This window comes from Emydura macquarii, unplaced genomic scaffold (genome assembly GCF_026122565.2).
Source record: "Emydura macquarii macquarii isolate MOO-44397 ecotype Brisbane River unplaced genomic scaffold, CSIRO-AGI_Emac_v2 contig_1045, whole genome shotgun sequence".
Classification (NCBI taxonomy): domain Eukaryota; kingdom Metazoa; phylum Chordata; order Testudines; family Chelidae; genus Emydura; species Emydura macquarii.
In genome coordinates, this window is record NW_027131182.1 from 11,417,225 (window position 1) to 11,444,590 (window position 27,366).

The 27,366-nt window shown below is 39.5% G+C and overlaps 1 protein-coding gene across 2 annotated transcripts in view; it reads right to left on the bottom strand.

The window, feature by feature from the left end:
* Positions 1–1,307: 1,307 nt before the first annotated feature.
* MTMR12 (myotubularin related protein 12) overlaps positions 1,308–27,366 on the bottom strand; it is a 52,533-nt gene continuing 26,474 nt past the window's right edge. Inside the window, exons 9-16 of one of the 2 annotated variants that reach the window (XM_067545477.1) lie at positions 22,369–22,475; positions 19,820–19,944; positions 12,652–12,730; positions 10,198–10,268; positions 8,014–8,186; positions 6,841–7,008; positions 5,696–5,857; positions 1,308–4,350 (exon numbers count right to left, since the gene is read on the bottom strand). In XM_067545477.1, coding sequence (XP_067401578.1) covers positions 3,778–4,350; positions 5,696–5,857; positions 6,841–7,008; positions 8,014–8,186; positions 10,198–10,268; positions 12,652–12,730; positions 19,820–19,944; positions 22,369–22,475 — 1,458 coding nt within the window. In that variant the 3' untranslated portion in view covers positions 1,308–3,777. The remainder of the gene's footprint in view (positions 4,351–5,695; positions 5,858–6,840; positions 7,009–8,013; positions 8,187–10,197; positions 10,269–12,651; positions 12,731–19,819; positions 19,945–22,368; positions 22,476–27,366) is intronic. The other variant, XM_067545478.1, reaches the window with a different exon arrangement.

The following is a 27,366-nucleotide window of genomic DNA, read 5'->3' on the forward strand; positions in this document are numbered from 1 at the left end:
TACTTTCCGTCCAGTACACAGAAATTTACAACATTCGTGACAGATGCCTGCAAGTCTCTATTTGTGCAGAACATATTAAATATGACATTGGAAGCCTCCTGAGCTACACACAATTTGAGTCACTGGAGAAAATAAAAAAGTAAGTTGATGCCATCATGAGACACCTAATGATAAAAGCATTTTACTTGCTAAAAACACCCAAATTCTTATTACATGCTTAGGTTTTCTGATTCAGGCTTCAGCATTTTGGTGCTATGCAGAAAGAAGTGCCTGCAACCACTGTTACAAAATCTTTTGATAGCCCCACATTTCACACATGAAAGGTTGAACACTTATTCTATATAGATGGTGTTCCCGTTTGTGTTTATGGAATTGGTACAGTCATAAATGGCCAAAGGTTACAGATCCTTATAAGTTGTGGGATGGAGAAGAAGGCACACCTCTGACCAGAATGTGGTGTACAGTCATGAAATGCTACAGGCAGTTAACATGCAACTCTACCGAGAACTGAAAGTAGACACTGGACTCTCTCCTAAAGTCTGATAAGGTTTGGGGCACAAAACTATGTCACTATAACTAATAGAGAAAATACATCCTAGAGCGGTGATTGAAAGGTATCCCCAGAAGATTTTTAAAATTTGGGGCAAGGGGTTCTTTGTTTTGTGCAGTTCATGATGAAGAAAGACATCCTGAAAGGTTTTAAGTTTTGGACGCTTATTTTTTGCTTACAAAAAAAAATCAATAGGTCCAAGTTCGGTGTTACCTAAGAAGGCAGGGTGTCAAATCTTTGAAATAATTTATTTAAATGTTTAAGGAAACAGGTGTTTTAAAGCAGCAACTAAAAATAAGCTTTCCCTCAGAATTGCTCTGCTTTCACCCCGACTCTTCAGGTCAATTTCACAAGTGATTTAGTCAAAGGCTTGTAGGGCCGACAAGGCCTGAGCTGAGTTTCTAATATAAAAACAAATTTTTTTTAAATGCTTGCAGGTCACCTACGTACATCATAAAGCAGCACAACACAAAAGCCTAATGTTTTCCCTTTGGGGAAAGGAAGTTTTTGCCCTTTAAAGAGATACTCCTGTGCTGTTCTGATGTCACTCATTGTGCAGCTCCTTCTTGACCCAAAATTTAAAGTGACAGACCACGTACACTATAGGCAAAGCAGAATTAAGAGCCACAAGCATTGTTCTACACTAGCTTCATTCTTCCATTTTTAGCAAACATACGACGCCTTTAAAAGCACAGTACACTTAACCACTACAATCACCTCTTGTATCAATACAGAAAAACTGGTCAGACTATTTAACTCTGCTTAAAATAATTTCTTGGTGTGTATTCAGCACAATATATATTGAACTATTTCATTTGAAGAGAAGTCAGTACATTTTATTGACAATAGATTCTCTAAACAGCCTATTTAAGGGAAATAGGAAGATTTTAAAAATACAAAACTATTAAAGCTTCTGTAGCTTAAATTCAGTGTAAAAACTTGGAGGTATAAACAGAAAACCAGAAGTCAGTAAAGTTAAGTACATTTCCAATTCCACAGTACAGAAAACAGAACTCATAACAAAGGCATTCACTCTACGTATACAACAGAGAAGTGTTCCCATGTTCCATCCTGCACATAAAATCTCTATACAAACCCATTTGAGAATTTTCTATATAAAGATAGGACATCCATTTTCCTACATAAATACATAATTTTCATGACTGAACATGTTATAACAGTTGAATAGTTTGACTATCAAAAGCACAAATGGAATCTTTCTATATGACAAAAATTAAAGTTTCCAATGGCAGTGTTTTAAAACTCTGAAGTCCAAGTAATAATTTCAGAATAAAAGAGAACCGTTGCCCATAAAATGCATAAATTGTACTACTTTGTAGAGGAATTACTGCATACATAGAGACTCTTGATTTTGGATTACAGTAATTAAAAAAATTAAATCTATAGTTTGAAAGACATGAGTGCAAGACAGCCAATTCTGGCAGGTGCTAGTTTTAAGAAGGCTCATATGCATTATGAAAATAAGTGTAGTGCTAGTGTATTTTAAAAATAAAATATTGCAAGCTTAAATACTGTCTGCACTATTAAGACTTAAGGCAATCAAGACTTGAGAAGCTTCAGTTTGGCATCCAGCTACATCAATCCATCATCTTTCCCCTGATCAGTGTATCCCATTTTAGCAGACCAATCTTGGTTCATAACAGTTACAGGGAAGCAAGGGAACAGACAAGATCTGCTGTCCATAAGCAATATAATTCAGTGCAAAGTTTGTCTCTTTAGCAACCCAGTTTAACATTCCTGATCATGCTCTTTCAGCTGATCAATCTTAGATGCAAGTTTCCTAACACCTAACATTCAGTATTAACCCTTTCACCAAAGTAAAGGCTTTTATGATTTACTTCTGTCTTGTGGACTCTTTTCTGGATTTAAGGGTGCAAAATGACCAAAGATATGATATTTCATAAAGAGTAAAAACTTGATTTTACAAAGTACAATTATCTGCATAAAAAAACATTGCGTATATACACAGTAGAATGAAAGGTTTATGACAGACATCTCTTATATGGCTTTTATCATTGAGGTACTGTTATGACATCCAGCAACCGGATTCTAATCCTCAGTTTTTACATGAAGGCCACATTCATAATTAATGTATGCCACAAATTCATAAAACAAGTGGCAATGGACTATAAATCCAGCTTTATTGTAGGGGTATAAAACTATTTTTCTCTATTAGCAGAGAAGTCCCAGAGTCTCAGTGCAAGCTACAAAAAGCCTTGAAGGCAATCAGCGTCAAGCTGGGAGACTAGCATGAAAGTCCTACTCCCTTTAAGAGGAGATGCTTCAGTGAATTAAGTCTTTCAATCTGACCATTACCTATAATTAGCAGCAAACATCTAGGATTTACTATATCAAGACAGCAGGACTGTATTGCATGACGGGCATGAGGAGTAAGTCTTGTGTTGTGAAGAGCCCTTGCAATTGAACGGTCTTTAAGCTAAGCACATACCAAGGCTGAAAACAGCCAAACTGCCCACTACAATACCACATAGAAAGTGAAATTCTGTAGGCCAAGAAGGAATGATTGATCAGGATGGAAGAGGATGGCCAATTCACAATTTCAATTCATGATGTAATAGTATAGAGGCATAAACCCTGGCTACTATGGGTGTTATTTTCTCAGCTTCAAAGAATGAAGGATTATATTTGTTTGTATAAGAGTATTTACAATTCTCCACCTGTTCCCAAAAGTACTCTTTCACTTGTGGAGAAAGATTAAGCAAAAACAGTTTAACCAACTACTTCCAATAATGGTGTAACCATCTTTGTAGTTATGCAAAGAGGCTGATATCAAGGACAAGCTATATCAAGCTATTTTGCACTAAGTTAATTCCTTATGACTGTATAGCCGTTTTATATTCATTTTTTTCTTGACATATACTACAGTACAGCCATTTCACAATAGAGCGGTGTCTCTCCTGAACCCTGAAATGTAAAGTCTGCTTGCAGTAAACAAGCTAGACTGAAAATGGAAGTGTATCACTGTCTTTCCTCCAATTATATAAAACTATTAATTACCATAGCTGATTCTTTCTGTGAAGATCTAGGTTAGGATTTTAACATGCTGGCTGAAACCAGATGCAGACACTTGAAGGGAAGGAGTTCCTCCATTTGGATACAGCATAACATTTAAACCTAAAGTTTAACATGTACAAACTCGCACTGAAATTTGTGCCAATACTTTCATTTCTACAGTTCAAGCCATGTCAAATCACATCACTTAGATCAACAAACTCATCATCTCTCTTGGCCAAGTCTTCCTCATCTTCTAAGTCTTTCCAGGTGCTGGTGGGCAGAACTGGCTTGAGAGAATGTCTCTGAAGCAAAGCAAATGGAAACAAGGATGACAAACGGGCAGAATTTCTCAGCACCGGAAGAACTTCCCTGCCTTGAGAGACTGTTTGACTATGGTTTTCATCCATTTTTTTTTGCAAGCTCTGCACTTCCTCCATCACATCCAAGATTTTAGTTGCAGTGGCAACTGTACCACCACCAAGAAGCTGTGCTTCAGGAATCCATCGTAAATATCGCTGTGCCCAAACTTTAATTCCTGGTCCTTCAATGTGAGGCAGCAGAAGTCCATGAAAATCAACAGGTTTACAGTGCCAGCTATCATAGAATTCTGTAAAGTTATTATGAAGCTCATCTGAAGAATTTATCAGCTTGCTAATTCTTTTGCCCAGAATGTTTTTAATAAAGTGATCAGTTTCCTCCCTGAAAAATCCTCTTTTTGGAGACGATTTACTTTGTGTCAGTGGCAAAGAAAGCTGTCGTTGATGCTTTAAAAAAAAGAAAATAATTTAATAACTGCATTAAGGTAAACTGCTCTGCAACCATATTTTAAATTGACGCCAACATTTGAAATGTGCCAAGTTATACAAAAGTTATATTCAAATAATGTTGAACTACTAAGAAACCTACAAGTAAACAAAGTCATACTGGTTTATTATTTAACCCCTCATTATTTAATCCATCCATTTGTCTGGTGTGTCTATAGTCAATGTTGCAGTATATTAACTACTGAGGAAGCCAATACACCAAGTCAAAGGAAAAAAAGCCCCTGTTTATGTCAGTGTGGTTTCATAAGACTAAGTACTTTACAAGTTTTGTTGCCTTGTACTGAAATTCAATCTTATTTGTTCTCCAATTACAGTAACTGGGCATGAAGTTTCTTTTTTTTCCCCAGCAAAATAAGAGGCATATTTTAAAAGCCCTTTTAGAGCTGTGGAGACTAACAGTGATAAAACATAACTCTAGTAAAGCACTAATTTCAAGCAGCCCAGGCACACTAAAGAAAACTTATCAGTATTCACCCAGTTTATATTTTCACACTGTTTCAGCCTCCAGATCTGAGTTTCTCAGCATAATGTTGTAGCTGTCCAGATATACATCAAAGTTATTTGTTGAGCAGTTAGCGTTCTTAGTACAGAACAGAACATGTAGTCCCATCCCAGCCCCAGGAAATTTACAATGAAAACTTCTAGTTAGACAAGACACCAGGCAATGCCATAACATAAAATATACCATAACAGGTATATTTTTATTGGAATTTTTACTACCCCATAGTAAAAAAACCCCCCCAAAAACAAAAACTGCCCATCCACTAAAATGGGTGCCTATGACAACCTTTAAAACACTCTAATGCCCTAACAGGCCCATTAGTTACCAGATCAAGTTCAGATTAAGTAAATCCATCAGATTTATAATTACCTATGCATTTGGATTAGATGTTCAATGAAACACAGCAAAGCAAGTCTAGTAAAGTGTCTAATAGACATCAGCAATAAATGATTTGGCACTACAATAAGATATGTATTCAAGTTGTCACTACACTTACCCTTTTGCTAACTAATGATCCATACCTAGCAGCCCCAGGTTAGATCTTCCATCTAAATGTTTCTGCATTTATTTGCAGCTGTAAGAGGCAGCTCAAATAGAACTGCTTCTTGCTAGTGCAAGAAGAGGCCTCAGAATCCTTTGAATTCTGATGTGCGCTTTTAATTCTTAAATAAAGTGTAAGTTTTGGCTCCAAGTTTTAAGCATATTTTTCCTCAAGTATAAATGACTTGCACAAAAGTGGAAAAAAAATTATGGTTTCTGAATACAGTTGCGCAAACATCTTACTTTGAATCGTATAGTTTTCCGCTGACTTTTGTCTAGTTTTGGCTTCTCCGCATAAACAGGGTTGTTGAGTAAAACCTGTGCTTTGGGTTCAAACTGCACAGACCAATCCCAAACTGTGAGAAACCTGAAATGGCTGCTTTGTGCGTGATGGCTTTCTCCAGACTGCCAAAACAAAGATCAAATAGTTAGCGAAAGCCAGAACAGAATTTCATAAGACTCTTAAGGTGAAATCAGACTCTTAGAGCCCTATATACTCTGCAGCAAACTGGACTCAAATTCTGCAGCAAGATCCCTATATTCTGCAGTAAACTCAGATAAAAACTAAAAAAAGAGGTTTTTAAATATAGAAATGAATGCAGTCTATACAGTAGCCTCTGTTTATTTTGGTATTAACCATTTTATTTTACAATGTCTCCATATTGTGTTTCCAACATGCCAGTTTTTTGCAGTGAAAATGGATAATTGCATCATGAAGGCTGTCAAGGGGAAACTGGAGGTTTGAAAGCTAAGTAGGATTCTGACAGGGCTTTGGGCACCAGGAAGGCAGTTCAGGATTGAGAGATAAGCACATTAAGGTGTGTCTGCTAAAATGATCAGCACTAAAATAGCTAATGTTATCAATTAAATTATATTTTAAAGTCACAGTTAACACCCCAGATAAATGAATGGAGCACTGCATATCAGCTATTTTTTCAGGCTGTTTGTAGATTTAGGAAGAACCACAGTGCATGGATTTACAATTAGTTCATGTTTTCAAGGTTTTCTACTATCAAGGCTACACAAAATGTACAAAAAGTGAAGCGTGGATTCTGGAACAATTCTACAGCAAGTGAATTCTATGGCCATGAAATACAGGGAATCCAGTCCACAGTTGCAACAGTACTAGACATCTTTTTAAGATATTTTACAGTTTGAAGACAGAAGATGCAATAACTTACCCAAAGCTACATGAGTCAATGGAGAATCAGGATTAGAATCCAGCACCTCCAAACTCCCAACCCTGTGTTCATTCATCTAGCTCACACTGCCCTCAAATTTTCCTTGGAAAGATAATTTAGTAGCTATTTCTAATGCCAGTCAATTTTTGTTCAGTATTACCCACGCTGTTGGTAAAAGGGTCCACTTCCTCAAAAGTACACCCTTACCATGTTAGTGTCCTTTTGATGCTGTGAATTGAAGAAGAAGGTGCTAAAAATAGGTATATAGAGACTGTCTGATAAGACAGTTAAGTAAGTCTCTGTGAACTCAAATGCCGGAGGATATTGTTGCACCAACTGCCAAACACAATCTAAGAAGAGCAGAAAAACAGGAGCCTAAATAAAAAGAAATATTTAATCAATTTCATGAAAAAAACAAACACTGCATGTTGTCCTATCATGCAGATTGCATACTTCTTGATTTGAATGTCTCCATATACAAATTTATCTAAAAACAGCTCTCATCTGGATTTATAGTGAATTGTATAGAACTGCTTCACACATTTATTTTGTCTAAGACAAAGCAGTTTGCTTTTTGTTTATACAGTGACAGTTTAAAAATTTAATGCCAATTGCTAATCTAGAGATGAACAATTTGTCTTTTTCCACTAGACGTGAAATGCATTAGCTTCTGATGAAAAAACTGTAGATCTGTCAGCACCACTGGCTTAAAAGTGAAAGCTAGAGATTAGTTTGGATCAAGAGTCACTGGGAGCTATGCCAAAAGGAGTTTCAAAAGCTATAGATTCCCTCCTCTCAATAAAAACAATACAATGATCTTAGAACTTAGACTACATGGGGAAACTAAATGGTAGCAAAGTCAGAGATTTAATTAAATCCATGTTATAAATCAATGTTGCATGGAATCCCAAACTGTGGATGTTTCAATTCATTCCCCTGCTACGTTAGTTAACTCTGTGCTCCTGCTTTATGCACTTTACTATTTTAGAAAGACAGCTTTGGGATGTTTAGCTACACCTCCTTCAAAAACAGGAACTTCATTCCAGAAGGGTGAAATCGGACAGGCATGTTTATGACTGAATCATCATTCATAAACTTGCAGTACAGCATGCTCCAGAGGTGAAGAAATACTTATCAAAAAAATGTACATTCAACTGTTTAAGGTAAGTTTTGTAACCTAGTGAAAAGCAATATTCCAAAACACCACATCAAAGTAAACTTTTTAAAAAGAGCTATTTCCCAATGGAATAAAGAATAGACAATCCATAAAACAAGATTTATAACTTCAGCCATCTTCAAAGTAGCCCAAACACACAACATAATCCCTCAGAGTGAGCAAGCTTTGAGAAGCTGTGCATAACCAAGAGTCAAGAAACATACCTCCTCTTTATCATTTTGCCGTAAATGGTTGCAGCGATCCAAAAAACAATGTCCTCCCATTACCCACTCCTTTTGAATAAGACTCTGAAAGCCAAACTTTGTTCTGTAATGTGAATCCATCATCACTTGAACCAGACTGGAGATCACACAGCACAGATCAGAGGCATTCTCCTCTGCAGAACAGTATTGAAAGGACAAAAAGTCACATTGGATGGTGAGCGGAGCAATTTGCTTTACCAAATGCTTGTCTGGCATGACTGATGCTTATGGAAATACAATTCTGACCAAAAAATTTGCTAAGATTTGTTTAGACTTGGATGCCTAAGTAAAAGACTTTTTAGAGATGCTAAATACCCACTGCATTGGCAGCGTCTTTACAGAAAAAGATGTTTATAAGTAACACTGCAGTAAATACTGTTCTATTTTATGGACTTATTCTATGGTCTTACCTCCCACACTGAAAATCATCCTGGTATCTAAGCCCCTAAAACTTGTTCTTGTATTTTCTGTGAAAAATTTGCAATGTTTAAACAAATTGGTAATCTTCCCCCCCAAAATTGGCTCTATTGTATTTAACAATTTGTTTGTTTATTCAAGGAAGTTTAGCTTGCAGTCTAAAAAGCTCCTGTCAGGTCAAGCTACACTGTAGAAAAATAAATTTACTAGCCAGTTTATGAAAAAACCCAATTCACACATTTGGCATTCCACATAGAATATTAGAGTTGGAAGGGACCTCAGGTGGTCATCTAGTCCAACCCCCTGCTCAAAGCAGGGCTAACCTCAGCTAAATCATCCCAGCCAGGGCTTTGTCAAGCCACAGCTTAAAAACAATATACTTGTGGAATACACCTATCAGGAGTTTTTGTACTAAAACTAGACACACAGATGATCCACATCTCTAGCTCACTTACTGAAGCCTTAATACCAAATCTGATCTTCAAAGAGTATTCAAAGTTTGTATGCATCAATTCTGACTTCTGTTGCTCTCCAGCAGGGAAAGAAACAAACACTAGACTATCAGGGGTATCTCTCATTCTGCTTTGTCCCCACATGCTTTAACCTTCCCACACTCAATCCAACGTTCATGATGTGAAAAGACGACAGAGGTGGTAAAGATGGAGGGCTGGATGAGGGAACAGATGGCAAAAGGGAACAACTGAAGGGAGGAGACATGGGAGGAAGGGGAAAGCCATGGACTAAGGTGTATACCAAACTGTGCTTCATTCATTTTGCTTTATTATATCCCCTCTTTCCCACACTGTATTAGATTGAAGGCTTTTTGTGGCAAACACCTCTCTATGCCTATGAGGCATGCAGCATGTTTGCCAGCACTCTATATATTTGTATTCTTCAAACCCCTGTACTCTGTTTAATACCCTCACATAAAAATATCCCCTTTCTTGTTTTGAAAATATTAAACTAAAAGCTCCCAGTCTCAGTTTACAATATTTTAAGAGTTGACCCACAATTTGAGGAAATTAACATGTCTAGGAAAGTCTACCTTGCAATTAGTTACATAGATATGTGGACTAAGCTTTAGATTACGGACCGGTATGATTAGGGCTTGATCCTGTGGGTGACTACGTGTGCATGTAAATACAGCAACTATTCTCAAAATGGCCATATATCAGATAAACATACTGGGTCCTTTTGGTGTAGGCTGAATTAAGCTATTATCCCCTGAATAAAGTTCACAATGACAATTGTAAAACACATGTTTTGAGCAAACTCTGGTACACAGAGTGAATAGATACAACTTTCCATTAACTTTTTATTTAGCAGTTTGTACAACTATATATTAGCAGGTTAATCAGTAAACAACTTGTTAGACCAAAAAGCATTAATAAAAGACCTTTTGACTCAAATATAACAGTCCTTGAATAATTCATCTCCACCCCCTTCAAGTGATTCCCTTGCGGGCTGAGACTATGCATGCCAAATCTCAAATAGAGGAAACACTAGTTGCAGTTCAGATATCCTAGGACGTTTTGTACGTGAAGTGCCACATCATTAAATATAGCAGATGCTTATGAATTTTAAAAACTGTTTAACCTTATTTTCCCTTCCTTATATATAGTTAAAAGTGCAAGTTAAGTTCAGTACATTTCTCAAGGGAGTAGGTGGGTAGGAGGAATAAAGAGAAAATGTACCTGATATGATCATCTGTTGATCAAAGATTCTTACCTACAAGGAGAATGTTTGTATTTTGTCCTTCCAGATATTCAACAACCTCTATTGCTTTTTTCAGACATCGCCTAATGTGGTATGAAGAAAACCAGTTGAATGCCAAGAAAATTAATTTTGTCTAAGTTTAGCAGAATTATGATAGTTCATATAGTTTCAGTGATCTGTTACATTAGCTTCCCCTGAAAAACTACCATGCCAATCAGAAGTAAGTTTGGGTACAGCAGCCTCCTTAATCAAGTTTGTGTTTTAGATTGTATCTTGAAAGGTTTAAACAATTTTTATTCTATCCATATTTAACCAATTACAATTCACATTTTAAATTTAATTTTTGCTCCCAGTTTTCTGCTTGTATTCTGATTTTACAAAAACATTAAGATTTTCAATGTGCACTTTTTTGAAGAGCAGTTTTATATTTCCAGTTTATAACTAACTATCTGTTGCAGGCATTCATAGCACATCAATATATCTCACCTTCTATAAATAGAGGTTACTTCATTCTGACCTCCTTCTAACAGCATGTTATGAATAATTACTACTGTAGAGTACCAGAACTCTCTACATGCTTTACATTTTGAGAGCAATATATGAATCTTCAACGAACTTAAAAGGTTGGAAAACATTTTCTGAGTTTGGAGGTGCTGGTTAACCAAAGCCCCTGAAAATGCAAATAAAAAACCCAAACTTTTTTACATTAGAGCCAGTATTTTCTCCCAAGAAAGAACAAGTTATATTTTAAAAAAGGGAAAGGTAATACAAAAACAATTTGGAGAAGTTCTGGGTAAATTCAAACCTATCTTTAAAGTTAGCAACTTGTTCCATTTGCACACAAAGGTGAGATTCTTGCAAATGAGCCAACATAAATCAGTACTTTCATCTTCAGGGTCTATTTTGTTATATTACTTCATTCAGAAGTCTGGATCTCAGAATGAAGAGACTGCTTGCTGAAGTGCCAAGAATCTGCAGAGAAACTGGGCCAAGTAAGAAATGCTTCTTTACAAGACGGTCAGCGAAGACGTGAATTTGGCTAGAAGTTTGCATTTGGTTTCATTGTGTTCATCACTAGAAGTTATGCCTATGCATGCAGGTTGAAAAATTCTGAGTTGCCTGTGAGTTATACAAGAAATAGGAGGTGCAATCCAACAAAGGAGAGACGAGAATGCAAACAATGTATCACATTACTCCTCTGGTCATGAGGTGGAAGGGGGAGAAGGATCAAGATTTTAGCGTCCTTAAGAGTCTCCAACCACTCCGGCTGTTTTCAAAGTTTTCAGTCAGTCTCCAATAAAGAAAAATACATTATATCTGATAGTATTTACTTCCCAACTTTATACACAGGAACTCTCTTACACCGATGGATACTACAGAGTTGATTTCAGGCTATCAGGACAGGTTTTCCATATTCTGGAGTTCAGGATCAGAGAGGTTTGGAAACCCAAGAAGCTGGATATTTCAAGTTCTCACATGGTTTTCCCACTATTTCAAATCTTCCTTCCAATACAAAATTGCTTTTAATTTAGAAAAACATTGCCAGTTTGTATATCTGGCCAGTTGCTGCTGCCTTTGCATTCTTAACCTTAGTTTCCACAATTCAGCTGCTGCTCAGCACCAACAACTCACGTCCAAAACTTAATTTTCTGAGACAGAGTTCCTTTGATCTTCTACTGAAGAAAGACTTTCGAAGGACATCTATCTTCACGTGCAGTAGAATTTTTTTGTTTAAGGCCTCTGTCTACATAAAAAGCTTATAAAAAAATTACCATGGTTGTAATCACTAGTTCAGGTGAACCAGTGTTTGTGTTATATCTACCAGTAGTGCAGATGACAACTATTTCAGTTGGGTTTGATTTGCAACAGATATCACTACACCAGTAGAAAAACTGAGTTCAGCCACCAGCCTCTTGTGTATACTATCACACTCATCAGTTCACCTGAATTAGCATGAGCACAAGTGGAAATTTAAGTGTCCCCTAGTACACACAGCCCCCAATACCACAAATCTCTTCTCTAAATACACCATCTATGGGACATAATGGCATGCACTCTGTTGTAGTGCAGAAGTCTAAGGCCTCCAGAAGTCTGTCCTGCTAAGTTTTTGCCTATTCTTCTATAGCTGATGAAGTTCATAAAACAGGTGATGTGAAGTCCCTTTCCCACAGTGAGAAAAGTTTAGCAACCATAGTTTGGAAGGATTTTGTCTCCCAAATAGTGCATCTACTCTGGCTCCCACATCTAAAATTTTCTATTGATATTTGATCACAGATACATAAAAAGTAGTCAATTTATTCTATACATCTCAGACTCCTGAAACAAAACATTTTGATAAAGCTCCCAAAAGAAACCCATTTAAAAAAAGAATTACTCATTTAACTGGTTTTCCAATAACCATAGCTCGAAAAGTCACCACAGATTCATTTAATAAAGACTGAACCCAAAGAACATGTATTAACAAACCTAACAATTTCCAGCCAGTTTGTGCTCTCCAGTAATGAAAACCATTTTACATCAGTATCCCAGAAGTCTGTACTGTTATCTGTAAAAAATAGAAAATTAGATTGTGAGTGCATGCTAGTTAACAGCAGTCTGTCGCATCAAAAAAAATTAAAAAAAAAATCGTCAACTGGGGTGGACATGAGGCATCCAACAGACTAAGTTTTCCTTTAAGATTTAATCTTCACAATCTAACTAAAAATTCTATCAAAACCTGTCCATTGTTTAAAAGTGAACACCTAGTTTGGGCCCAAAATTTAAAGTTATGTAAAAAGTAGTTTTGCAAGCCTTAACAAAGCTTCATGAAAATATTTCTAAAACCATGTGAGGAAAGTTTGGATTTCAGTATTCCCTGCTGTATGTCCATACCTAGGTAAGCTAAATAAGGGAGTTTGTTTATCTCCACAAACACTCCACAGAGATTGGACTGGGGATGTGGATTCTTAGTAATCTCTTACATACCAACTTCTGTATTTTTAGAGCACATTTTATGCTGAACCACCCACAGAAGCCTGCCTGCTTATTTAGTGTTCTAAATAAAGTTGTTTCAACAATGGGGAGAGAAACATTGAAAATATAGGAAAATGGAATAGAAAACCACAGAATTGGCAGTGCAATTGGGACAAGCGCAGCACATTAAGCCACTTTAAACTGTTTTTGTTTAAACTTCTCTGAAGCTGATTAAGTAACAAGTTGACTGCTTTCTTTTACTCAAACAAATTCTAAAAACCCAGGGCCCCATCACTCTCATTTTCCAAACAGACATACAACCAAGGCGGACACTAGTTTGCAGAAAGGTTTTAAGATTTTTGTAAATTTCATTTAAAAGTGAAACCAAAACTGATGATCAGCTTCTTTATACACACTGTAGGAACACTAGACATTGCTCCCAAACAAAAATATACCTCATCCAACAAATAAAGAACAAAACAAAAACCCACAAACCTTCTTCCACACAATAGTGTTTCTGCTGCCACTCACTCTCAGAAGTTTGCAATTTTCTGCATTTCCTTTGTTTTGTTCTTCAACCTTCTTTCCTTCCCTGACCGTTTTTTCTGTTGGGAGCTTTGCTTCCTTGACATTTATCCTGCCCTTTCAAATCTTTCCCGTCATTCACATCCTAATTTTCTGTCCCCATGACATCTTACTCATTCCTCCCCTTACCACTCCTCCAGCTCTCACTTATGATCCTTAGACCCAGCTCTTTCCTTGTGTGTTCTGGTATCTGTGCCTGTTCTCCTCTTTTCTGTTCACTCCATCCTTTTTTTTTTTTTTTCCATTTTCATTTTCTCTGTTTATTTTCCTGCTCCCATCCTTCCCACTTCTTTTCCTCTCTTTCCTACACCACACAGAACCCATCAGCTCATCCTCTGCACTCCAAGCCATTCCTAGTTCACCTCAAACCTGCCTAATCAGTTCTTCTCACATCCCCACCTTTCTGGGTTCACAGGAGACAGCCTGAGTGCTCTGGGGGCTGCAGGGGAGGATGGACCCTCTACTGCTTATCTTGAAGTGTTTACAACCCAAACATTTTATCAGTGGGCTAAGAATGCACTAGAGGCAGAAAGACAGTGAGAGGCTTATTTTAAGTTGAATAAAGTGCAAGAATATATATTGTATGAACATAAAGAGTCAATTAACTAAAACAGGTTTTTGGACAGTTTAATAGTCTCCCTAACAGGCAAAGTAGTTTTTAAAGAAGTCAATTTTAACTTGTGTCCTTTAAATGCAGATCAGTTCTCATCTTGTAGGATAAAGATATGCAAACTTCTGCTTCCCCTGGAAAAGTGGATTGAACATAAGAACCATCCAAAAGTAGTGAAATCTTTAAAATGTTTGCTTTAGGAGATAAATAGAAATCACTCCTTTTCAGAGTCAGACTTCAAGGGGATATGATCCTCCCATAGGTGCAGATCAGACAAGGGCAAGTCACCAAACAAAGTGATTTCAAGTCTAATGATCTAATAATGCCTTGAACTGCTCCAAAAACCAGGCAACAAGTTCTAGAAGGTGTGACAAGTACCACTGGAAGAATATTACAATCAACATGCCCAGAAAAAAATAGATATGTGCACTCTTGCCTCCAATATAAAGAGCTAAGTTTTCCCCCCCACAAAATATACTTTTACATTATATATATATTCAAGTCTTGTCTAGCCTTAAACCCAGTGGACAACTGGGGAGATAGTGGAATTTTGACATCACCAAGTTGAGCAATTCAGGAGGAAAGGGATTTTCAGTCAGACAGTTAAGTTTTTTAAACCCTTTACCCTGTCTAGATAATGTTATGTCCCTCCTCACTATCTTGTGAATGCTTCACAGACTACATACCACTCCTAGCATGCTTAGAAGAAAGACATCTTGAGTCAGCAGGCCTGCCTCTTCATTTAAAGTGTGTAGAAGTTCACAAAAGATTTGAGATGTTGAAAAAGTAAAAACAAATCGAATACTTTATATTTAGCATTGGCATGATTTAATTTTAAATTGATAACTGTTGGTAAATGTCAATTTCAGCTGACACTGAAATAGATAAGTTACTTTTTTATCCGTAACAGTCAGTAAATCTGCAGGGATTGGGTGTTGCTGGCCCTGTAAATGTGCAGACACCCCTTTGCAGCTCTGCTGTCACAACCCTGCTCCCTCACTTACCACCCAGGAATATGGGAACCATCCCCAGGCAGGAACTGTTCAGCAATGGGGTGGCCTTCCCCACAGCTGAGGGCTCATCAACCACCTTAAAGTCCTGCCCTGGGGTCTCTGCTCCACTGGGGCAAGACTACTACAGCCTTCCCCGCTCCTTGGTGGCTTGGGCCTCTTGGCCATAGAGGGAGTCTCCTTCACCCCTGTTGTCAGCACTGCCCTAACCCTAACCCCAGTCTCAGCCCGCACAACTGTAAAAAATAGAAGTATATAAAAAATAGAAAAAAATCTTAAAAAGTAATCAAAATTAGAAAAAAACATGAACAAACCAAATTATGCCATGTCTATTTATATCCCTGATACTTCTAAAAGAATAATGGGCATAATTTTATATAAAAGCTTGAGGAAAAAAATTCTATCAGAGAGAAAATGGCAAAAACCACATTTTAAGTTTCCTTCATAAAACACCTCAAAGAAATATTTTGTTTGCATGATTGTCGTCATCTTCCACTCAATGAACTGTTTTAAGAGTATTTTCAGATCTAAATATCTTAGTTCGGAGCTAAATTATAAGGGGTTTAACTGATTCAACTGTATATTTAGGATAATCTAAATTAACTTTAATACAGGGTTTTATAACCATGTACAAAAACACAATAGGTAGTTAAAAGAAAGTAAGAATTTCCTAAGGAGTTAGAGAGTTAAACAAGTTAAATGGTTAAGACCATTTTAACACCTATGGAAAAAATCATTCAACAAGCAGATACCACAAAAAGTTTGTTCAGCATGATCTTGCATTCAGTGTTATCAGTAAACTCAAAATTTGTTTTTTTTTAAAATATAGCTCCATATTTTCAAATGCAATTAATCTTTCTTCTTAAGTAGAACTGTAATAGTAGCAAGTTACAGTATATGTTTAAATAAGGGTAGCTCAATCATCAAAAGATCTTTTTTCAAATTACAAGGGCTTCATTCATGCTTGGAAGCTACCTTAACCTCTGCCTTTTCTCCTGACTATACAAGGGGGAAATTAATGGCAACTGTGGAGGAGAAGAGATTTCTAGGCAACAGAAAGCAGTTGGACTAAGTGTCTAATAGCAGCTGCAAAGGGGAAAAACTGCCAAAAGGCAGGATTCATCATGTGTGGCAGTCAGCTGCCACACGTTTCGTAGCTGCATGCTCACTGGTTGAAGTCAGTGAGTACACTGGATGACCTACGGGAAAGAAGGGGGTAGTGGAACTAGTGGACGAGCTGCAGAAACAACACATAAGGACATGTTCTGGGTACAGGAAGGGTTACAGAATTTCAGACTTTTACACAGCTATTTTTCCAACTAAGAAGTTTCACATTTAAAATGCTCATCTATATTGAAAAGAGTTCTAGTGTCTCACAAACATCTCTATTCTGATAAAACCACAAACAACTGATAAACAATTGCAAATATAGCATGGGCTACCACCACATTCTGATATGCTGAACTTCCATAAGTCAAGAAAAATGAAATGCTTCAACCAAGTTATACTCCATCAGGTTTTCCAGTTTTATGTCAGTAGGACTTGTGCTCCTATTACTTAGGATTATGTCCCCACTGCAGAGTTAGCCCAGGTGATCCACATGCAGGTTAACCTAGCCTAGATGTAGGCAGTTACACTGCAAAGCCCTACCTGGCTTCCTGTGTCCTCACTGCTGCTGGAAGTCCCATGGACTTCTGAGGCATATCCCTTGGTTCTCTGTGTTGTTCTATGATTCTTTCCCAGTAAGTTGCAGGACAATTTGTCTGTCCTGGGCACATGTGAAGAATCGTGGGAAGGCACTGGAGGACTATCTGCATTCAAGTGATTTAGCTTGTGACATGTCCTGTCCTCACTGTAAAAATGGGCAGCCTGAGTGAAAGGAGAAGCTGGTCTCTAATCCACACCCCCAGCCACGCCAGCTAGCCTGACTTAAAAACCACCACTTAACTCTGGGGAGTTAACTTAACTTAGAAACCACCACTTAACTTGTGTGTGAGGATAGGAGGAGCATTGGGGCAACATCTGAGTAAGGCAATGTCTATACGTACAGTGCTGCAGCACATCTGTTGAAGACGCTCTATGCCGACGGGAGAGAGCTTTCCCCACTGGCATAAAAAAACCACTTCCACAAGTGGCAGAAGTTATGTCAGTGGGAGAAACTCTCCTGCCAACGTGGCACTGTGCACACGAGAACTTATGTCAGTGTAACTTATGTTGCTCAGGGGAGTGGAATATTCACAACCCTGAGCAACATAGGTTTGCCAACATAAGCTGTAGTGTAGTCACAGCCTAAGAGTCCAGGATAAACCTGAAAAAAAAAAGACATTCAGTGCTTCTGAAAATCAATTAGGAATCTTATTTTGACCTGTATGTATACAAAGAGTACACAGTAACTTTGTCACTGTGTCTAATTTTTTTTTTATTGTTAAAGTAATTTTGTTTTGAAGTGCTAAAGATTTTACAGTTTTTAATAAAAATATAGTTTTAGGCCCTGATGCTTAAAAAAATTTATGTGCATGCTTAACTGAAGCCTGAAGAGTCCCACTGGCTTCAATGGCACTACCACAATTCAAATTAGTTCAATAAATTCACAATCTGATCTAAGTCAATGGGTTTTGTTCGCAAAAAAAAAAAAAAAAAGCGATTTAAATTAATGATTTAATCCCTTCCCAAAATTATAGCAGAAGGGCTACACAATTTAACAGTTGTTCTCCAGCCTTTTTTAAGGGCTTTCAACTGCAATTAACACGAATGTTGTCCCTATCTTTAGTCCTGTCCACACACAAAACCCCTGAACTTGAGTATCAGGAGGTACAGGCTACTGCACAACTTGTCAGCTGCTCATAAAGTCATTCGTTATTTTGCAGTGTCACCTCTCTCACCAGAGCTGGGCTAACTCAAGAGGAGTTGACTGGAGTGTACAGAACTCCAATTAACCCTGCAGTGAAGACAGCCTCAAACAGCACTTTAGAATTAAAAAAGGTGCACCAAAAATTGTGAAAGTTCATTTAATTATTATGTTTGGAATATATGTCGTTAAATCAGGATTAAGTCAAACTAAATTACACTTTACTCCCGGGGAAATACTGCACCACTGTGCACATGGAGAATTCATGTCCAGCACAGAAATTCTTTGCTTCCTGGCAGAAAATGATGGGAAGCAGAGGGAAGCTGCAAGAGCGGTCACGCACCCCATCCCAGCAGCACAGGCGCATTATTTCCAGCACACGGACCAGCAAGCAGAGAGGTAAATCATCACAAACAGAGAAGTGGCGTGTGGGGGCACGCAAGGTCATATGCCTCTTCTTCCCCCCTCATCCCTGGATTCCTTCAAGTGCAGAGCTGCCCCTATGAGAGAAAGTGGCCCTTCTGCTAGTTTTGCTGACTCTGCACCTGTACGCTGCGTCCTGGGTCCTAGTGCCAGTTGTCTTCTGCTTCTATATGTGCAGGGAAAGGGAGGGGGACGAGAAGGGGATACGGGAAGCAAGGTCCCATTGCCCTTGCACCCAGAACCCACCAATGAGCCCCTGTGCATCCAGATCCCCCACTGAATCACCTGCACCCAGATTGCCCCATACAGAACCCTCTCACCCACACTAAGCCCCTCCACACTTGGATCCTGCTGGGCTGAGCCTGCCTGCCCATAACTGATGCACCTGGCATGGAGAGGCACAGCCCCAGGGTTTTTCCTGGGGCAGCCCCCGCCCTTACACTGTGTCAGGGTTGGATACAGGCTCATCGAGTCCCTGTTCCAGAGAAAGAGGGCGGAGGCTGCAGGGTGACCTTCCACCTCCATGCAGCTAGGGGCCTGTGCATCCCACTGCCATGCTGCAGCTTCCACATTTATTGACAAACAAAATTGGCAGAGTTTTAGAATATTGTACACAGAATTTTTATTTTTTTGGCACAGAATTCCCTCAAGAGTAGCATTTGTAGAGAATGCAGTTTCTTATCATCCCTATTATACTGATGTTCTCCAATATTCTGAAATACCTCAAAATACTACCAATGCTTATTTGCAAGCATTTTAGGATTTAAAACACTAATTTAATCTAATTTTAATTAGGTCTGGGAGGTCTGAGACATTTGCATTACAGTGTTCTATTTTAACTATTAGATTTTTATGAGAGACTTAAGTCAGTTTCCAATTGTTTTGTGTCCTAAGTTTTTGCAATTCATTTTCTAAAGAATGTGACTTGTTAGTGGGGCTAACAATTTTGACAACTGCAGGCTTCTAGTTTAATAAACCAATCAAGCATGCATCGATCTCACTTGATCTGCAGAGACAATCATCAATTAACTATTCAGAATGAGCCCCTTTCACCCTACATCAGAAGAAAGTGACCACCAATTTCTTAAGTCAAGAACTGTATTCAAGATCTGTTAAGATATGTGATTGAGTACCTGGATGCAAAATCAGCAAGTCTCTAAAGGAATATTTGTCACATCTTGGTTCTTCCCATCCCATTTAGCTTACCTATCAGAAACAGCTGTTTAAATCTAGTGTATGCAGTTTGAATATCTTGAAGAGATGGTAGGCTGCTTGAAAGGTCATCAGTTTTCAAAACTTCATAAGGTGGTTTGTTAATTGTCTTATAAACGCTGAATAATCAAAGAAGAGATAAAGCCTTTCAGTTTAGAGAAATCTAAACACGAAGGTAGCAAGCTTCATTTCCCACCGCATATATACTATACATACAGCAAAAGTAGAGCATTTAGGCACAAAAAGACGTGCATTAGTAGGCTAATGGCCTCATGTACATTTTAGAATACTCAGCAACAAACTTACTATGCACTTGTCTACACTAGAAGTTTTGCTGCTTTACATATGCCTGCAAACCTAGCACAGAAAAATTGTCCTGGCGTAGATGCAACTATATGGTATAAAAGTCCTTATACGGTCAGCTGATCTGTATGAATATTGTATCTTGCCCAAATATGGTGTTTAATATATGCACACACTGAGTTGATTCACTAACAGGTTGTCAGGATTTACACCGGAGAAGGGGGGTGGATACAGATAGTCACATCTCCTAGCAATGAGACAATGCAGAGCCAACTGCTTTGAAGTGTACCTTTGAGCTAAAGGGACACAGGAGAGAACAAAGAACTTTGGCTGGTTTTAAAAAGACACTCCCTGAATGGGGGACATAGGTAAGATAGTCATGAATGACTTGTGTTAAAAACCCTTTTCTCTGGTTATGCTTTGTTCCTTCTGTGAACTTACATACTTCGTTTTAAGAAAGCTGTTTGGATCACTGTATTCACCATTATCACAGCTCCCAAAGGGAGGACCTGCAGACACTGAACCTAATTCATAGTTGCTACACAGATGTTGTAAGCTTGAGGACTTGATCCAAGAGTAGGGGAATCACAAGATTCCACCCCAGAAAAGATAAGGGCAGGTAAGTGCACTGAGACCAGAAGAAGGAGACTGAAGTACAAATAGCCTTGTAACCATGATCAGCTTATTTTTATTCAGAAATCTAAGTTAGCTATATCAATATAAGGCACTTCGATACCTGTATAACTGCATCTATACAAAGGCTTTTACCGGCATAACTCTGTCGAAAAAATGCAACTATGCTAGTAAAACTAAGTGTTGATCAGCCTCATACTAGGGAAAAATCCCACAATGTTAAGCACAATTTTGCCTTCAGCGTGGACAAAGAGTTTAAAAACTTGTTAGCAGTAGTGGTTAACCACTCGGCAACTACTAGTGCAGACAAGGCAGAGTTCTCAGGTAGTTGAAGACAATGACCCAACGTAGTCACAACAAGATATGAGTTATTTGCTATTTGCATATGGTTTTTTACCTTTTGAAATAATTTTTTTTTCAGACTAATTCTGAAAATTTATGAAACATATACTTCCAAAGTTCATAATGGAAGGATGAGAGAATATAGGGAAAGGGTTAGAAACCTTCTCTCCTGTTTTCAGTATATTAAGTTATTATTTTGTGGTCCCTAGAAATACCTTAGCTTATTTGGGTGGAGAAGATCAAACAAAAGGGTATCATTCAGTAGCTGTCTGTGGCTCAAAGACCCTTCTTCTTTATGATATACAGGGTGGCAACTGTCCTTAGAACCAATAAACTACTGCTGAAAGGGCAGCTGGGCTCATGGGGGATGGTAATTTAACACGCACTTTCCACTTAACTTAGAGCTTCTTTTCCTTAGCCCAGTGTTTCTCAAATAGTGTTCCGCGGAACCCTGAGTTGAAGGGTTCTGCGAAAACAGCCTACACCGCCAAAAAGGGGAAAATTTCCCGGACTTGTCAGCAGAGGGTATGGCATGGCCGCGCAAGGGTTCCACGGCGAAATATAATTGAGAAACACTGCCTTAGCCTAACAACCTTTAGTACTGTTTTAAATTAATTAGGAGTTGGCTTGGGGCTCCCAGTTCATCTCAACATCAAATGTAAAATGAAGTCAATTGCCTCTGCTGGTGCTGCAGCTCATTGGGATTAGAAATTGGTGACGACTAATATTTTAAAGGGAAGCAGCTGCATCTCCTCTCCAGCCTGAATCAATGCTGGAGAAGAAGCAAGGTTTTTAAGATTACTTACATCAATTAGGAGGCCTAAAGCAGCTCTAAGTTGAGCTTTTAAAAGAAGAGGTGTCTGAAATTCATTTACCTGCCAAGGATACCACTAAGGGAATCTATAGAAATGATGGGGTTTGTTGCTACTGCAGCTAAAGCCTGTAGTTAGCTTTTTTATTGGTAATGGAGGAAAACCTCTCCCCTGTTCCCCACCTATCCCAAACAGTTTCCATAGAGATTTAGTCTGGTGAGGATATACATAATTGTGAGATCACCAAAAAACCTAAGTACTTCACCAATGACAACATGATTTTGGTGAATATTTAAAGCCATACTTATAATAAAACTGCTTTTAATACACTGGCTAGAAAACAAAACTATCAAAAACAATTGTCTCCGGTTGCTATGTAAGCTCAGACATAGTATATACGGACAACAGAGGAGAGGCCCATAAAATGTCATGGATAGAATAGCTATTAATTACCCATCCAAGAAAATTTTGTGCATTTGTGAAGTGTTGTCCTCTTGTTCTTTGGGAAAAGCAGACATTTTGAGAAGAGAAGCACCATTATGGCAAGACCAACACCAAATCTGCAGAAAAACACATTTACCTGATAATGAAAGTTAGTTAGTTCTCATGTACATGTGACAGTTACATGTTTCTCTTTGAGTGAACATTAGATTATAAGAAACCTCTTCCTGCTGCTTTATTACATATAGTTTTGGGTCATCCAGTGAATCATTCAGCAGAGATCATGTACTTTAGAACCAACCGTAAATGCTCCAGACACATTTTATGGTATTACCTTTAACAAGTTTAATTATTAGGTAGAGGCAATGGACAACATAGGTCTAAGATGTTAATAAGTTACGGCTGAGACTTTGCTCTTCCCTTAGGGCTTGCCTACACAGGGAAATTTACTAGAATTGACAATAGCTATTCCATTCAGCTCTGTAGGCAAGCCTTTAAATGGCTTTGTCTTGTCCTAAAGATATTAACTGGACTAGGAGGATACTAGTAGTTGAACGCCTATGGTTTGTGTGTTCCTAAAACTAGCTCACAAAGAGTTATCTGTTGTACAGAGGAGATATTAGGGGAGGTTACTTACTGTAACTGATGGTTCTTTGAGATGTATGGTCCCTATCTGGATTCCATCATGGGTGCGCATGCGCTGGAGCCGGAACTGTTGAACGCAGTGTCCGTCAACCCACGTGCACACCTCGAGTTGCCCATGTGGTACATCCGAGGTCTTATACGTCCGTGTGGATTGACGCCCCCTCAGTTTCCTCTTACTCCTAAGCATTGAGCTCTGAGCAGAGGAAACGGGGTGGGAGGAGGGAGGGATTGGAATCCAGACAGGGACCACATGTCTCGAAGAACCATTAGTTACAGTAATAACCTCCCCTTCTTCTTCGAGTGATGGTGCTTATGTGGATTCCACTGTGGGAAGTGTAGCGAGCAGTAATCAGAATGGAGGTGGGGCTAGGGCTCTGTAGAAGCTAAAGTTTGCAGGACTGCAGTACTCACAGGTGCATCAATGGAGGTAGTGATAGTCAATGCATAGTGAACTGTGAATGTATGCATGGAGGTCCATGTTGCTGCTTTACAAATGTCCTGCCAAGGGACGTCGGCAAGGAAGGCTGTTGTAGCCGCCTGTGCCCTTGTGAAGTGTGCCCTGATACTTGGTGGGAGTTAAACATTAGAAAAAGAGTAGTACTCCATGATGCAACGCACAATCCAGCAGAAGATATACTGGGAAGAGAGCACACATCCTTTACAGTGATCTGCTATAATCACAAAGAGTTTTGGTGATGTCCTGAAGGGACGAGTGCATTGGAGGTAAAGGGCCAGTGCCCATCTAACATCGAGTGAGTGTAGGGTTCTCTCCCTGTTGGAAGAGTGAGGTTTGGGGTAGAAGACAGGAAGGTGGTTAACTTGGTTAAGGTGAAACTGGGAGGCGACCTTAGGGAGGAATTTAGGGTGAATCTGGAGAGAGACTTTGTCCTTGTGGGAAAAAAGTAAAGGGGGCGGTCTGCCAGCATGGCTGCTAGCTCGCTAACCCAACAAGCTGAGGTAATAACCACAAGGAAGACTACTTTCATAGACAGGTGAGTAAGGGAAGAGGAGGATAAGCGTTCAAAGGGTGGCCTTGTGAGGGCAGAAAGGACTAGATTAAGGTCCCAGGCAGGGGTGGAACTTATGGTCAGGAACAAATTAAGCAAGCCTTGTAAAAATCTAGCGACAGTCGGATGGCTAAAGACAGAGAACCCATCCACTGGCAGGAGGAAAGCACTAATGGCCACGAGATCAACTTTTATGGAGAAGTGTGCGAGGCCAGACCGCTGTAGGTGGAGGAGGTAGTCCAGGACTCTGGGGCCAGACATGCTAAATAAAGGATAACAATTGTTCGAAGCCCACTGAGTGAAACGCTGTCACTTACCTTGATAACAGGCTCTGGTTGCCGGACAGCGGCTATGAGTAAGTACCTGTCCTACTGGGAAGGAACAGGCATTATCTATATGTGAGCCCCATCCAAAAACCGTGCTGTGAAGTGGAGTGGTGCTAGACATGTTCATGTTGTTGTGTGAGAAGATTCGGGAGGAGGGAAAGGGATGGGGGGGGAGAAGAGGTAGATGGAGAGGTGTAGCAGGTCCGAATACCAGTGTTGTCTGTGCCATGGACAGGGCTGAATATGACCTGTGCCAGGTCTTGTTTCAGTTTGTGTAACACTCTAGGAATTAACAGAATGGGTAGGAAGGCATATCGGAGATCCAACGTCCATGGGATGAGGAAGGCATCCCACATTGATCCCTTCCCTAGCAAACCTTTGGAGCAGAAGAGGGGAAGTTTGTTCATTGTTGAGGCAAAAAAAGTCCCATGTCACTGTTTCCCACGGTTTAGAGATGTCAGAGAATGGGGTCGTGAAGTCCCCATTCATGACAGAGATGGAAGGGGTGACTCAGTTTGTCCACAAGGACATTGTCTGTCCCAGGTAAGTGCATTATGTAATGTAATGTTATGTTGTGTTTCAAACACCAGTTCCAGAGGCAGACAGCTTCCTAGCATAGAGATAAGGATTGGCTCCCCCTTGCTTGTTTACGTAGCAAACTGTCGACATGTTGTCCATTAGAAGCTAAACATTTCTGCCTCAGAGCAAAGGAAGAAGGTTATGGCAAGCTTGTAGGACTGCTCTCACTTCTAGGATGTTGATATGCATCCGTGCCTCCCTGGGGGACCATAATCCTTGCATTGTGCAGCCCTGCACATAGGTGCCCCAACCCACAAGGAATGCATCTGTCACTAATGTAATATGTGGTTCGGGTTGGTGGAACGGTATGTTCACCAAGACTTTGGTCAGGTCCTGCCACAATTTCAAGGAGGCTAGTACTTGTGGAGGGAGGGAAACCCATTTGTTCAGGTGCACCGTTTGGGGATCGTAAACTGTTTGTAGCCAATGTTGCAGGTTGTGCATATGAAGTCGAGCATGTGGGGTGACTGACGTGGATGCTGCCATGTGTCCAAGGAGTGAGATGCACAGCCAAACACACATGCGAGGATGGTGTTGCAGTCACGTAATGATGTTTACAAGGGCAGCATAGTGATCTTTGGGGAGAACGCCCGTGTTACTCGAGAATCTAGCCACTCCAATGAACGTGAGCTTTTTGGTAGAGATGAGGTTGGACTTTTCCTCGTTGATACATATGCAGTGGTTGGTCAACAGGTCTTGTAAAGTCTGAATGGTCACTAGCAGATGTTCGTGCAAGGGCACCCCTAGTAACCAGTCACCTAGGTAGGGGAAGAGTGAGTGACCGACCTAGTCATCTCATATAGGCTGCCACTACTGCAAAAAGCTTTGCGGGGCAGTGGCTATCCCAAAGAGGAGGACACGGAACTGGTAGTGTGATGTTCCTCTGCTTCCGAAAAGGACACTGCGATGGGCAGGATGGATGTCGACGGAAAAATAAGCATCTTTTGTATCGAAAGTAGAGAACCAGGCCCCACGTTGAATGGAAAAGGTGATTTGAAGTATTGTTATAATTCAGAAACGAAATTTACGGATGGATTTGTTGAGTGCCCTCTCAGGGATATGTCCGTGACCATGTCTTTTCTTATGAGACTTGGCCAGTGCCGGTGGTGCCGCTGGTACTGATGTGGCCGCTGGTGCTTGATGCTCCGGCAGGTCCGCCAGTGCCTAGTGGTGCATGGGTACATAAGCTTCTTCCATCAGGAACTTGTGAAGCCTAAATGGTCTCGCTTCTCGGGTTCTCAAGGGAAAGGAGCAACAAATAGAGCACCGTGAAACTATGTAGGATTTCCCCAAAGAGTACACACAGCGTTGGTGCTCGTTGCTCACCGAGAAGAGCCGAGGGCACGTGATGCAGTTTTTAAAGCTGGCTTGGTTTGGCATACTCCCCACACAAACAGAGTGGGGAAGAAAAGTGGGGACTTACCTAATTCTAACTTTTAACTTTGAAAAACTTTTCTTGCCTAGCTATGCTAAGACTAAAATCTAACAATTAATTCTAATAAAAACCATTACTTGCTACGCAAGATATACGAGGAGAAGATGAAGTTTGACTCTAGCCAGGCAGTGGTAAGAAGAAACTGAGGGAGTGTCGACCCGCGTGGATATTTAAGACTTTGGATGTACCACATGGGCAATGTGAGGCCCGCATGCAGGTCGACGGACACTGCTTTCAACAGTTCTGGCTCCGGCGCATGGCGCGCATGCACACCCACAGTGGAATCCACATAGGGACCATCACTCGAAGAACACCACTGTTTCACTGGAGGTCAAACATTTTGATGAGCAAGTCAAAATTGTGATTGGAGATTTTCTTCCAGACAGCTGAGCGCCAATAGAAATGACAAACCTGAAAGAAAGTGACTCAATCTACACTGAAAAAAGAAAGTAATTGCACAGAAGTTTACTGTATGAAAACTTGTTCCATTGTCCCCATAATGGTCTACTTTTGGAGTGCTCACAAGGAGGTATATTCTATAACAGTGGCTCCTAAACTAGTCTCTAAACTGATCTTGGGATCTGAAAGTCCAGTCATTTATTTCCTTCTCACACATCAGCAGAAATATGCTGGCCAAATTATGACTCAGTTACTCCAATACAACACTATTAGATGCCAATAATTGCACAAGTGTAATCAAGTCATAATTTGGTCTGGAAAATCTGCTAGTATGGGAGAAGAAAAGCCTCAGCTTGACTTCCACATCCAAGAGAGAATTTGCAGGGCAGCAAGTTTGGACCACAGCTTTATCTGTAAACTCAAGTTTGAACTGGAAGTAATTAAGCTCAATGGTACCATTTTACAATGGACTTAAGAGCTGTACTTTAAGAGGAAGGTGACTGATTGCCTGCATCAAGAAAGTCACAAGTCTCCCACACTACCCTGTCATCACCATCTTGACCAGAACTAATTTGGTCACACAAGTGATTTTTAATTTAATTTTTCAATTGGTGTTTGT